This window comes from Cyanistes caeruleus, chromosome 4 (genome assembly GCF_971803275.1).
Source record: "Cyanistes caeruleus chromosome 4, bCyaCae1.hap1.1, whole genome shotgun sequence".
In the NCBI taxonomy this organism is placed as follows: domain Eukaryota; kingdom Metazoa; phylum Chordata; class Aves; order Passeriformes; family Paridae; genus Cyanistes; species Cyanistes caeruleus.
In genome coordinates this window covers 57,351,081-57,364,443 of record NC_141704.1, presented here as the reverse complement: position 1 = coordinate 57,364,443, position 13,363 = coordinate 57,351,081, and the positions used below count along the sequence as shown (strand labels likewise).

The 13,363-nt window shown below is 40.9% G+C and overlaps 1 protein-coding gene across 12 annotated transcripts in view; it reads left to right on the top strand.

The window, feature by feature from the left end:
• Positions 1 to 13,363, top strand: part of DGKI (diacylglycerol kinase iota) — a 199,970-nt gene that overhangs the window by 63,286 nt on the left and 123,321 nt on the right. For 10 of the 12 annotated variants that reach the window (XR_015285660.1, XM_086884902.1, XM_086884901.1 and 7 more), the window contains exon 2: positions 11,955 to 12,063. Coding sequence is in view for 8 of the 12 variants with exons in the window: in XM_086884902.1 (XP_086741028.1) it covers positions 11,955 to 12,063 (109 nt within the window). In the remaining 4 variants the exon portion in view is untranslated. Of the gene's footprint in view, positions 1 to 705; positions 1,504 to 11,954; positions 12,064 to 13,363 lie in introns of those variants that run through there. The other 2 variants (XM_086884909.1, XM_086884910.1) reach the window with 2 other exon arrangements.

Below are 13,363 nucleotides of genomic sequence, written 5' to 3'. Positions count from 1 at the left end.
AACAGGGAGGAAGCAGAACCACATATGTATAATTTAACAGAATTTAGATGAAAAAAAAGAAAAGGGAAGATTATGAGAAAAATGAACATTTCCTAAATTGGTTCCAAAAGACAAGAAGCACAACCCAAACTCCAGTCATACCATTTGTTTAACTAGATCAACAGAGCTGCTAACAAAAGCTAAAGACCTCCACTTTCATCTCAGCCATGAAGATCACTGCCCTAGTTGATGTACTGCTTGCACTTTTCTGCCTCAATGTCTCCCTGAAAGTTTCCCTATTCCTAGACTGAGATCTAGGCTCAACCCTGTGACAGCTGTCCCTCGGGGTTGGGAGGGAATGCAATAATATCTCTCCTGACTGAGGGTGCCTTGGCCTCTCCCTGCAGCACAATTCAGTGTCTGCTACATGGTGAAGGGAGAAGGCTCAATGTGATTCTGGTGAGATTTGTAACAATGCATGACAGAGGTAATGTTGTCTTAATCTGATGCGAAACCTGGTGTGATTTCTCCTCCAGGCAGAAATGTTAAGGTTTGCTACAGAAAGTCAGATTTAAAAAAAAGAAGAAAAAAAAAGTTATGTGTAACTCTAAAGTTGATTACCAAGAACAAGCTTCAATCATAAGTATTCTTGGTAGATAATTCATGTTTCATTCAGAGCTAAATAGCTGGATCAATGCATCATGCAATGGGTGAGCACTGGCTCAGGGGTTGGGCACGAAGGGTTACTGTGAATAGGGAGTCACTAATGGGTTTCCACAAGGCTCTGTCTTAGGCCCTGTGCTCTTCAACATCTTCATCAACTACTTGGATGCAGGACAGGAAAGGATACTGAGCAAGTTTGCAGATGATACAGACTGGGAGGAGATGTTGACTCCTTTGAAGACAGGAAGGCCCTGCAGAGACCTTGACAAATTAGGGGACGGGGCACCCAGTGGGTGATCGTGTGAAATTTAACAAGGGAAAGTGCCCTATTCTGCACCTGGGACAGAGTAATCCTAGATGTACAGACAGACTGAGGAATGGGAAGCTGGAAATCAGTGCTACAGAAAGGGACCTGGGGCTCCTGGTTAATACAAAGCTGAACAGGAGCCAGCAGTGCCCTGGCAGCCAGCAGGGCCAGCCCTGTCCTGGGGGCATCAGGCCCAGCACGGCCAGCCGGGCAAGGGAGGGGATTGTCCCCTCTGCTCTGGGCTGGGGAGGCCTCACCTCCAGTGCTGGGGGCACTTCTGGGTGCCACAGTGTCAGACTATTAGACCATTGCTAATAAACTATTAGAGAGTGTCCAGAGGAGGGCCACGAGGATGGTGAATGGTGTGGAGGGAAAGCTGCACATGAGGAGGAACTGAGGTCTCTCGGTGTGCTCGGCCTGGAGGAGACTGAGGGGAGGCCTCAGTGCAGTTCCAGCTTCCTGTGAGGGGAAGAGGAGGGCCAGGCACTGATCTCTGCTCTCTGTGACCAGGGACAGGAGCCAGGGGAATGGCCTCAAGTTGCATCAGAGGAGACGTAAGTTGAATATTTGTAGTAAGTTCTTTACCCAGAGGGTGGTTGGGCCCTGGAAAATACTCCTAGGGAAGTGGTCACAGCACCTGACAGAGTTCAAGAAGCATTTGGACAATGCTGTCAGGCACATAGGGTGATTCCCAGCAGGGCTGGGAGCTGGACTTGATCCTGATGGGTCTCTTCCAAGTCATCATATTCTGTGATTCTGTGAGTGGGAATTAATTTTTTATAAACACACTGGGTATTCCGAGTCAGTTTTTCTTCTTCAGAACAGAGCTTGAGTCAGTTTCTGTTCCAGTTTTAGATTTTAGTTTTAAGCTGTTTCTTAACTTTTCTGCTTTCTCTGGACTGAAGGGAGAGGAGGAATCTTGCCAGGAGGTGCTCTTTTCCCTCATTTCTGTATTGCCATACCGTTGTTGCTGATGAGGAGAGGGAAAGGTGATGATTTTATGTAGTTTCTACACATATCCTTCATTACTGGTTTAACTTCTTTTCAGAGGAAATTTTTTCCCTAAACCTTTGTTCTTCGATCCTAAAACTTGTTAAAAGTAATCAAAACCTCTTGATTAGAATCTGAGCTTTGGATGGGATCCTGCAGGGATAGGTTTCTACACAGACTTGCTGGGGAGCTGATGCTTTCTGTTTTATCTGCCATTCACTTACTGCAGTAATTTCTCTTTTTCCACCTTCTGCTGAGCCCTTTCAATTTGTCTCAAACAGAGGGAATTGAAAGTGCTGGGAGCGCATCAGCTTCCTTGGGATGAGTGCATAAAACCATGCCAGAGGGAAAGGAAGGATACAGGGATTGGTATGGAGAGGATGAAGGTTCAGGTGCTTGGAGCATGGTGGTGCTTGTCCTGGCAGCTACCAGCCCCCTGAGGCATTAGGGGCCTCTGGTCCTAGGTGCTCAAAACAATATTTTTTAAGCACAGCAGTAGATGCCATCAAGCTGCTTTGTGGTGAGGAATGAAAAGAAAAAGACACTTGTTGAATTTTTTTTTTTTTTTTTATATCTATTTTTGTATCTCATAGGATCCTGGGGAGGGAAAGTGTGAGGAAAAACCTTTGTCTTATCTCAGTTGCTGGACTCCCTTCCTTAGGGAGAAAATAGAATTTATTTGGTTAGTGAATGGTAGTTTTATATTTTTATCTGTCTTTCTTGAGTGTAACTCTAATGCAAAGTGTAGGCTTTTTTTCCCCCTTTTTTTAAAAAATTTTTTGGTTTTTTTCTGATGAGCTATGCAGGCAAAGCCTGAACTCCCTTCCCTGCTCTGCTCTCTAGACTCTGTGTTTAGAGTGTGAAAGTCTAACTTGCTTTCAGAAGAGAGGGTATTTCTCTGTCCTGTGTGCAAGCAAAATCTTTTGTTAGAAAAAAAATCGTTGTTTTGGATTGTTTTAAAGCTTGCTTTTATTCTGGGTCTTTCCTTGATTCCTAGGTACTTATATACCTGCAAGGAAGGAAATTTGATTCTTATACTAATACTTGGTAATAAACTCATCCTGACATCTCCTATAATATTCCTTTTTTTCTTAAATCCACAGACTGGAAACTGGAATATTTTTTATTCTGGTGGAATTATTTCTTTTTGTCTAGTTATGAATCTGTATTAAGTTTTCAATTTTTATTTGCATACTCAGAATGGAAGATTTTTATTTTTAACCCCTCTGAGACCCTTGCATGCTACATGAAAGTTTATAATGGGGGAAAAAATGTGGAAATGGACAATCACAATTTTTGGTGTTTCCATTTTCAAGGAAAAGATACTACACAAAGAAAGGAAAGAACACTTAATGATTCAGGGGCAGGGAAAGGTTCCAGAAAATCTGTATTTGAAGCTTGCAGTGCAAAACTGCAAGGCACACATTAGATTTGTAGAAAAGAAGAAAAACGTAGTAGTTTATGATATAGTTTGTGTGAGGCTATACAGTCCTTGAGTCATAATATCATTTCAGCTTGTGTAAATAGCTTATGCCAATGAAGGATCCTGGCCTGATATAGAAATTACCTTAAATTAAGTTATTTTAGAAAGCATGTGCTAGTGTCTGAGTGGCAAGGAAATGTTTCCAAGACTAATGTTAGACTAAAATGCTGCTCTAAATTCCTCCCTTCCTCCCTGTCTTGTTTTGTTTTCCTTCTCCTTATCTTACAGATCAAATGAATATTGATTGATGCCACCAAGAAGTACCCTGAAAAAAGAGCTTATTTTTTTTTCTTAATCTGGTTGGCAGAGTGAAAACATAGAATATCTGCACTCTTTTTATTTTATACAGTCATACCAGAATCATGTCCATCCAATTTGCTGTCTATATTTGAGGTACAGAATGCAGGTCCTGCATATGCTATGATTTTGTCTGGATGAAATATATGAAAATGTGCTATGAAAATTATTCCCATTCTGACTTACTTTGCTTTCTGAAATAGTAAAAACGTATCAGTCTTCTCTAATGCTGATGTCCAGTCTGATGCATCTGGAAATCATTTATGCTCAGAGTTCCTGAGAGCATTTCTTGTTGTTTGCTTGGAAAGACAGTGATTAAATTTTATCATCTTGGCTACTCGATTGATTCCAGAATCTTTGAAACGTGAGCTTCTAACTCCCTATGCACATCTCTGCCCTACATAAACTCACTCAAAGGATTTTGATCCAAAGGTTTAAAGATTTCTGGATCAAAACTTTCAGGTGCCTTTTATTCTGTAGAAGGATCATATAAAATCATTGGTTGTCAGTTCAACCTTAACTCTTTGGATGAAATGTGAAAATCCTAGTAATATAAATTTAAGGAAGATTGTGTAGGGGCATGCATATTGAATGGAAAATTACAAAAAATAATAATAAAAAAAGGATTTTAATGATGAAAAGAATGGAGATCTAGCACAGCTTCTCAGTAGGAAGAAGAGAGAAGGTACAACCAGGCTAGATTTCAAATGGGTCTTTAACTTTGTGAATTCAAACATATGATAAGTTTGCTTGAAATAGAGTTGACTGGATTTCATGACCTAAAAGGTCTTTTCCATATCTGATATTCATGGCTTTAAAAGCTAAAGGCTAGAAAAATTTAAACCCTTTTCTGAAACAAATTGGTTTTGACTGAAGAAAAAATAAAGCAAAATAAATCAGTTCAAGAAAGCTTTTATGTCTTTTTTATCCCCAGCTTTCCTAGGCTCCTTTGTTAGTCTCTTTCTCAGTAAATTACAGGGATAGGGAATACTCCTCATCTTTATTGCATCACCAACTGTATCACTTTTTTTTCCTCCTCATGAAACTAAATGCTGACATTTCTGTTACTACAAGGAGTCCTCCAATGCCTGTCAGTTTTTGTGGCAAGAGAAATCACCCTATTTGTACATATCTTTTCAGAAATTTTAAACAAAATATTGGGAGAAATCCTGCTGGTCCTGAAATTTAGTTGCCTTGTACAATAAGTCTCCGTGTTTTATCCTATTTGCTATGAAATATAGAGAATAAATTAAAGAGTGAAGGCAGAAAAACCCTAAAGTGGGCAGAAGGAAGAAAAGGGAGCTAATCATTGATATATGGAAATCTGACCTCTGATAGGAGCTCAGTGAGAATTCCACACAGCTTTGACTTTTTCTTATAATTATCTTATTAATTATCCAAGTCTTGGATCTGAGCCATTTTCAGTTTCCACATTGCTGATGGAGATTGTTACAGAGTTTCCAAGGGAATGAGCTGGATCCAGGGCCTGGCCAATGAAGGCATGCAGGAACAAAGTCACCCTGATTTTAGTGCAATGGTGACTCTGAAGTGATTTATAGATCTGGGACAAGATATATTGGTCACCTTGATAGGAGCTGACACAAAACTGTGTGCTTTCTCTGGCTTCTGAGAAGATGAACTCTTGATGGAAGATAAGATTTAAGGGATTGAATAATTTAGCACAGTTCAGGATCAAATTGAAACCATAAATTGCTTTCCAAAAGGTAAAATTTGGTGCTTAATGTATGCCTACTGGTCAAGTGAAGCAGAGAAGAGGAAAATAACATATAGTAGAGATCTTTGGCATTTGGACTTCCACTGTTTTGACATTAAATCAAGCTCCATTTGACATTAAATCAAGTATAACCACAGGGCAGTGATGATTTGCATGTCTACATTAAATAAACTGCAGATATATTCATGCCACAACTTGTGAATGCCTCTTGTAACACACAACCTGTGTCATGAATCCACTTCATTCTCTTGGGATAGGAAAAGTAACCTGCCATTTTTGTACCCAGAATTTGAGGGGCAAGAATACCAAAAAGCTTCCTTTTAAAGAATATCCCATCATGTGCATAACACAGAAATGTCTGTGAACTCCACTGTTGATGCAGAAAAGACATTGTGTGGTACAGACATTTCCTCTGTTAACCTGATCCAACTTTCTGCAGTTCTTTTCTGCTCCTTTGCTTTGCCTCGTAATTCCTTTTGTCAGAAGACTTGTTGGCTCTGTTTGGTCTTGCGTCTGCTCAATACAAGCTGAATAAAATATTTGATGTTGTAGATCCAAATGTTCCTACCAGAATGTACTAGGGAGTCAAGGCACTGTGTTACAGCTCTGTGGTTGCTGTTTGAGGTACTTGGGAAGATTTTCATAGTGGAAATTTGTTTCACTCTCTTCAGGTCAGTCTCTAGTGGACATGAGCTGCTCCAGGTACAGGAAGGCTGGGCTTGAGGCTGAAAGCAAAGCTGCCCAGAGCTGCATGGAGCTGCAGTGTTTCATAGATATGTGCCAGTTTCCATGCACCTTTTTTTCAGACAGCTTTGTGAGGTGAGGAGTGGAGAGAGAGGATGAAAAGGTTTGTTTGGGGTATTGGTGATGTGGGTGTTGACTGGCCAGGATATTACCCAAATCTTGGCTTTTCCATACACTGCTTTCCTGGGCAGCAGGGAGTGACAAATGCTTAGGAAAGCATTTCAGGAGGAGTTTTGAAAGGTCTGTTTCTTTTAGTGCTAATTGAATTTTTTTGCATCAATGTTTACTGCTGAGAGTGCTTGAGAGTGTCCTAGGCTGAGCAGCTACTTGTGTGGATGAACCTGAGGAAAATGGGACAGTTAATGTAGGAGGCTTGTGATCACATCGACAAAAGGGCCAGAAACTAATTACTAAGGTTTGATTTTGCTAAGTATTCTGGTGGAATTCAAATAAGAAACTGCTTAGAGGGCTTCATAAATCCTCTGTTAAGTGAGCTCTACTCCTAAAGGAGTGGGGTGGTCACATGGGTTCACAGAGTGCTGATGGGGCAACCCAGCAGCAAGTTTTAATCAGAGAAACTGGTAAAGCTGCTGATAAGATTCAGGATTAGTATATGCACAGCTGAACCTGATGTGCTGGAGGAGAGCCAGCACAGCTTTCTCAATACCAGGACTGGTGAATCTTGCAGAGGTTGCTGACAGAGGCATGAGGCCTGTGGGCTGAGGTGGTCTGGACGAGGGGAGCCCATGTGGGCTTCCAGAAAGCTTCAATGGGGTGAGAAAAACAGCTTCTGGTACCGAAACCAGGGGTGAGAGGTGTGATGTCCTCGTGGTTAAGCAGCTAAGTGTTTAAGTGTAGGAAGCAATGGGGTGGTGCTCAGGGTTTAGCTAGGTATTCACTGGTGAGGACCACTGGGGATCTCTGATGGGAGCAGTGCTGCTCACTGGAAGAAAAATGAAAGGGGGTAAAGCTTTGTACAATTAGAGTGGGCATGGTCTGACTGCAGAAGGATTCATGATGCTGAATGACTGAAGCAGATTGCAGTTGAAGTGTGAGATCAATGAAGCCAAAACAATGCACGTGCAGGATTAAAAAGTTATCAAGTTTGGACTCTATATTGTCATTTAACGCTCAGGAAAGAGATCTTTGGATAATTAAAGAGAACAGTGCAGAAAGTGTGATGACATCACCACTCTGGGGCAGCTAGATGTTGAATATTTTTTCAAGTTCTGGCAATCATACGTCAAAAACGTAATTGAGCTACAGAACATTGGTGAAGATAGAACCGATTCAGGATTAGCAGAAGTCTAAGTAGTCCAGGGCGCTTCCACTTGGGATTGTGGTGATTTAAGGGGTATATCAAGAGATTCATAAAGTTACAGGAGGTGTAGAGAGGCAAGTGATTACTTGCTGTTACTTACAATATGATACAGCAATTGAATTATGAGGCAGAATTTTAAAAACAGACAGAAGGAAGTACTTTACATTGCCCATAATTAAATTGTGGAGCTTATTACATAGCCTGCTGTGGAGACCAAGACTATAAATGGATTCAGGGAAGGACCAACACATTCCTAGAGTAAAGAGCCATTACAGGCTATTAAGTGCAAAGGTCTGGAAGCAGCCTCCAGCTCAGGAAGTCCTTAAACTACTGATTACTGGAAACTGTAACTGGAATATGTCAGGGGAGGGATCACCCAATTTGTTCCAGTGCTTCTTTAAACACCTGCTACTGCCTACTGTCAGGAATGGGTTGGTGCACCAGACAGATTATTTAATTTGGCTGAAGTTGGCTCCTTTCATAGGAAATGCAAAAAATCTGGGAATTGATGTTGCAGTGAAATAATCACTGCCCAGTGGCCGGCTAAAAAGGAGAACAATACATGCCCAGAAGGCAAGCTGGGAACAGTGGGTTTCAGGGTTCTGATGCAGATGTGCATTGGGATAACTTAAATAATGCCAGAGATTAGCCAGTAAATTTTCTTCATAACATTTATAAGCACCAAATGGCAGGAGTGAAAACTACCTCCAAATAACCTCAGGCACATATAATTTGTTCATACTGCATACAGGTGCTGCCTGGCCTTGTACAGGGCTTTTCAAGCTCTAGCTGGCAAAGCTGAGGGCTGGCAGGGTTTATCCAGATTGAATATTCTAAGAAAGTCAGGACTATTGTAACTTAAACATCTTTACACAAATTATTGTCCCTTTCTCTGTAAATATCTAGGTTAACTTTGAGAAAAGACTCCCAAAAACATCTTTCCTGGCAGATGTTCTAGCCAGAGGATCTGTGGAAGCCAGTCCCTCTGCATTTTTCCAACCCCAGCCTTGGAAAGGCAGCAACTACAACACCAGTGTCAGCTAAATTGACAGTCAAAGCTGTTAACTACATGCAACAGTAATTTACTCTTTCTATTCCAAATAGACCTTTTTTCTAGCACTTAAATAGGTTGCATACTATTGACTAATTGTGGTCTTTGAGGGTTCAAGTAAAACTGTGAGTCTAAAGAACTCATTGGAGGATATTTATATGCCTTCAGTGAAGGAAAAGGCTCAGTAAAGCCAAAGGCTGGGATATAAGCTCAAATCTCCCCTGATCAAATATGTATCCTTTGATCTAATAAGTAGGTTGAGTCTCGCCTGACTTTTCAGCAAAATGCAAATGTAATGCTTTTTTTTTAAAAAAAAAAGTCAGTGTACTTGAATGTCTCGAATGTCTGATTGCTTTTGGTTCTCAAGACAGTTGACTTTGTTAAAGAATTTCCGTAGTGGTATCAACTATAGATTTAGTATCAGATATTTCTGTTAGTTGTATGTTTAATGACATAATGGCATTTATGTGTACCCATGCCACAATGGGTACACACCACACCACAATGGTGGTGTGTTAGCTAAGTCAGTAATAACATCTACTACAAGTAACTGATTAGTGGATGTGAAAAGGTAGTTATTGAAATACAGCTTGTTATTTTCGATTAAATATTTCCTAGCTGTTGGTTACTGCATCAGCAACTGGGCTGGTTGTGCCCATTTTAACGAAGTTGTGCCCTTCATAGTCTGAAGAATGGAATATATGATGAAACCACAGATTCACTTTTTCTGTCTGTCTCTTATCAGGGGAGCAATGATTACTTCTGTGGGAAAGGCTGACTGTCAAGCCTGTGTTTTCATTCATGCACTCAGCACAGTGGAGATGAAATTTCTGGGAAAGATAACTAAAAGCCAATCCTCTTACCTTGCCATTGGAAAAGTGCCAGGTGGTGCAATTTGTCAAAGTAATATGAGATATGATCACCTGGATACTCAGCATCTGCTCTGTTATCAAATTCGTGCTACCTCCCCTTTCCCCCCATTTTCCCCTCTCTTGTCTGTCTTACATTTATTAGAAGGCCATGTGTTTGCTCTTTAGCTTGGCCTCCTTTTAGAATGGGAAAGGCTTCTGCAGTGCATATAGTGTGTTTTGACACTTTGTTTCTCTTTGCTCTGAGAAAAAATTCTGATAAGAAACTGTACAAAAGTATAAATTTTTAGGTTGTTCCTGGGACTAAGGGTCACTTCTGGCTGACTCACGAAAATTTGCAATCCCTGAGATAATTTTAAGGCTTTTATGTTAAAACAGAGCAGAAAAAAAAAAAAAAAAGGCATTACTCTCATGCCTGTGTTTTTTGTACTTTCCAGACAAAGCCATAAATCCATCTTGGCAGGCAGAGGAAGGGCAGGCTGTTGGCACAAAACTGTGCCGGGTCTCCCCCAAAAAGGCTCATCAGCCTCGGATTGCTCTTCAAGAAATGTGGGCCAAGTCTCAGGTTCTCCTGTGGGAGGCTTGCACATCTCTAATTCTGACTTGAAATAGTATCTGAGGCTTGGTGCTGAGATGTCTGCAACCACTCATTACACATATTTACCTTCCTCTGTTGTGAGGACAGGCCTAAGTAGGTTTGCTTTACCCCTATCAGTGATGCAGAGTGGAAAAAGTGATACTGCGCTGTTTCCACCCAAATAAACTAACACGTTATGAGCCACAAATAGACACAAAAATGTACTCTTGTGTTTAGGAAGCACGAATAGCTACATTGATACTGAAAACAGCATGGAAGGAGACAGCCAAATATTGGGAAGAATATATTTAAAACCCATTTTTTTTTAGTTTCTTTTAGCTTATTTCTCTAAGGCCTTAATCCAGTTATTGAGATGTGTAGCTTATGTTTTACTTATATATTTGGCATAAAATCTTTCTTGCTAAATTGTTCCCTCCTGATACATTGCCAGATGGTAGAAGTATTTTCCTTGGGCTTCTTCCCTTGTTTTGTCAAATGCAAAATGTTTTGGAAAAGAAACCCTTAATGTCAAAGTCTGGCCCACACTAAGTAGAAAGAGGGTATTGGGTGATCAGAGGCTGATGTTAGTGTTCTGAGATGTTCATGCTGCCCACAAGAGAGGGGATTTAAGAGATTCTGCTTCAGTTCACTCGATTTTTCCAGACATGCACTGTGAGCAGCGAGGCTTCCAAGCTCCTTTGCAGCAGATACATATTGCACTATATTGTGCAAAATATTGTATATTTTCAGGACAATGAAAAGATTTATTTAGCATATGGCTGACCTGGATTGTCTCCACTGGCTCAATTGACCTTTATTGCCTTGGGACAGTGGTAAGATTAGGAGATGCTATAAATAGCTACAGCAGTGTGGGAGCGGTATCACAAAAATGCACTTTACACAAACAGCCTGTCATTTTACTTTGTGGGGGATGTGTGTATTTGGCTAACAAAGTGAGATATCTCTCTGAGATGATTTTTGTCCTCTTCTGAATCACTGCAGCTGAATCTGTGAGATTATTTTGGCCACTACCGTCAGATTCTAATACATACAATGCAATAATGTTGGGAAGCTGTAGGAAACAGACTGTTCAGATGCAGCATACCATGCTTCCACCTGAGGGCTCACTGCTGGAGGCAGCTCAGTCAGGGCTGGGTGTCTGCAGGGAGACAGGCAGGGGGGATGTCCCCTCAGCAATGTGGAGCCAGCTTCAGGAGTGTTTCTGACCACCACCTATGACTTCTGAGGAATGTCACAGCTATACCTCAAGAGCTGTAAAAATTACTTTGGACCAGAAAGATAGAACTGAAATATAAGTGGAAAGAAGCTGTAATTCCTTGAGGGATTCTGATATGATCAAAGAAAGTAGCAGTTTATGACTTCCCTTCCTGGTGGCATCCTCATGTCCTGTTTTACAGAATTGGATGCTGAATAGATGACTTTTTCTAGCCTATAAACTAAGTAAAACCAACAAGTGTTTGATTCTTTGTATAAACTCATATTTTGTCTCTCCTATAAATGGCATTTGGAATTATGCATAAATTGATTCAAAAGGTCTAGTTGGTGTGTATATTGGTTGGATCTAGATGGTGTAAGGAATAGGTGTAATGCATGAGGACTCCACTGACACTGGCAAACATAACCACAGATAGTCCACTGGATTTGATATTTCAGCTTAGTGCCAGATGAGTAACTGATCTCCATTAAACAGTAATTTCCAGTGATCAGGTTGCTTTATTCTCTTCCTAAACTGCTTTAGCAGGAGATGGCATTCAAGCACCATTTCACTGAAACTGAAATGAAATGCATTGCTGCCTCTCCTGATTTCTGGAGAAGGCTGGGGAGGATGTTGGGAAATTATGTTGGAGAGATATATTTGTTATATATGCAACCCCTATATACACTCCATTTATTGATGTTTTTCTTTTCAATTTGCAGGAAGGCAATCTCCAGGTCAGGCCTCCAGCACTTGGCTCCTGTGCACTCCCTCAACATTCCAGTCACCAATGGACCTGTGAAGGAACCAAGAGCGGCCTTAGAGTGGACTGTAGGTGTTTGGTTTTTTTGGCAGTTAATTTGAGCAGTGTCTCTAGTTGGTGCTCTCTATCCATCTTTAAATCAACATAAGACATTGCATTGCTATCAGAATTATTGCTAGTCAGTAGGTACATGCTTCTATTGTGAACTGAAACACAAGGCAGAGATATGAAATCTGGTGACAACTTGAGAAAAAAAGGACAGGTTTTCCAGAAGTTGTCTGGTTACATTTTCCCACCTCCTTCTTGACAGAGTCTGCCAGCAAATGTTGATCTAATTTCAGCACAGCAGGGTTTTGTGCCTCTGTTTGATGGGCCAAAATTTAAGGCTAAAGATACATGTCAAACTGTCTGCATCTGTAGAGTAGGTAGTTGAAATCTTTGGTCACAGTTCTTTGTAGGTATGACTAGATTTCTTCAGGGCCTAAGCTAGTGTGTAGACATGGAGAACATGTTCCCACCCCTCCTGTCTTGTTCTTATGTTTCTGGGCTGAACCACTCTAGGGCTGGCCAAAAGTTAAAGCAGATTGTTGAAGGCATTGTTCAAATGTCTATTAGACACTGGCAAGCATGGGGCATCAACCACCTCTCTTGGAAGACTGTTCCAGGGTTTGGCCCTCTCTGTGTTTACTCATGGCAGGTCTGTACCTCCCCTGAAACCATCCCTATGCACCTTCCATGTGGTTGTGCACTGGTATGAGCTAAGAGAATGAGTCAGAAGCCAGCAGTTCACACAAATGTCTCAATTAAAGAAGAGCATACAGTAGATTTTACACTTGGCTATTGGTAAAGAGGTTGATGCATTGCAGTATCAAGGCACCAGCCACCCAAGCAGCTTTTAGTTGAAGATAACATCTGTTTTGATGAATATGGCTTATGTTTATCTTCTCTATACCAAAGCAGAATTGATTTTTAGATTGCCTGCTCTTCTTGAACTCCAGATGTTGCATCTGAAGTTTAAGGGGATGAAATTTTGCAGGCTGTGTTGCAGGAAGTTGGGTTAGATTCACTCTAAGGGTCTGCACTTTGAAAGCTTGCATAGAATCCTCTGGGAAGTGCTTTGGAGAATACCTTGTTCTTTCATTTCATCAAACCCAGGTGCTGATTCAGCAAGGTAGTAAAAATGCCTGTTTTGAGTCATCACTGCCGTTCAGTAGAAATCTGAAAGATCAGACACATAAGTGAAGGGTTAAGCACATTAGCTAAATTAAATACCTTTGAAAACTGTACTTGGGAAAAACAACAGCAACAACCCAGGCAAAAAAACCAACCCTGAATCCCAAGTCTATCAACCATGGCTTGCCTTTACTC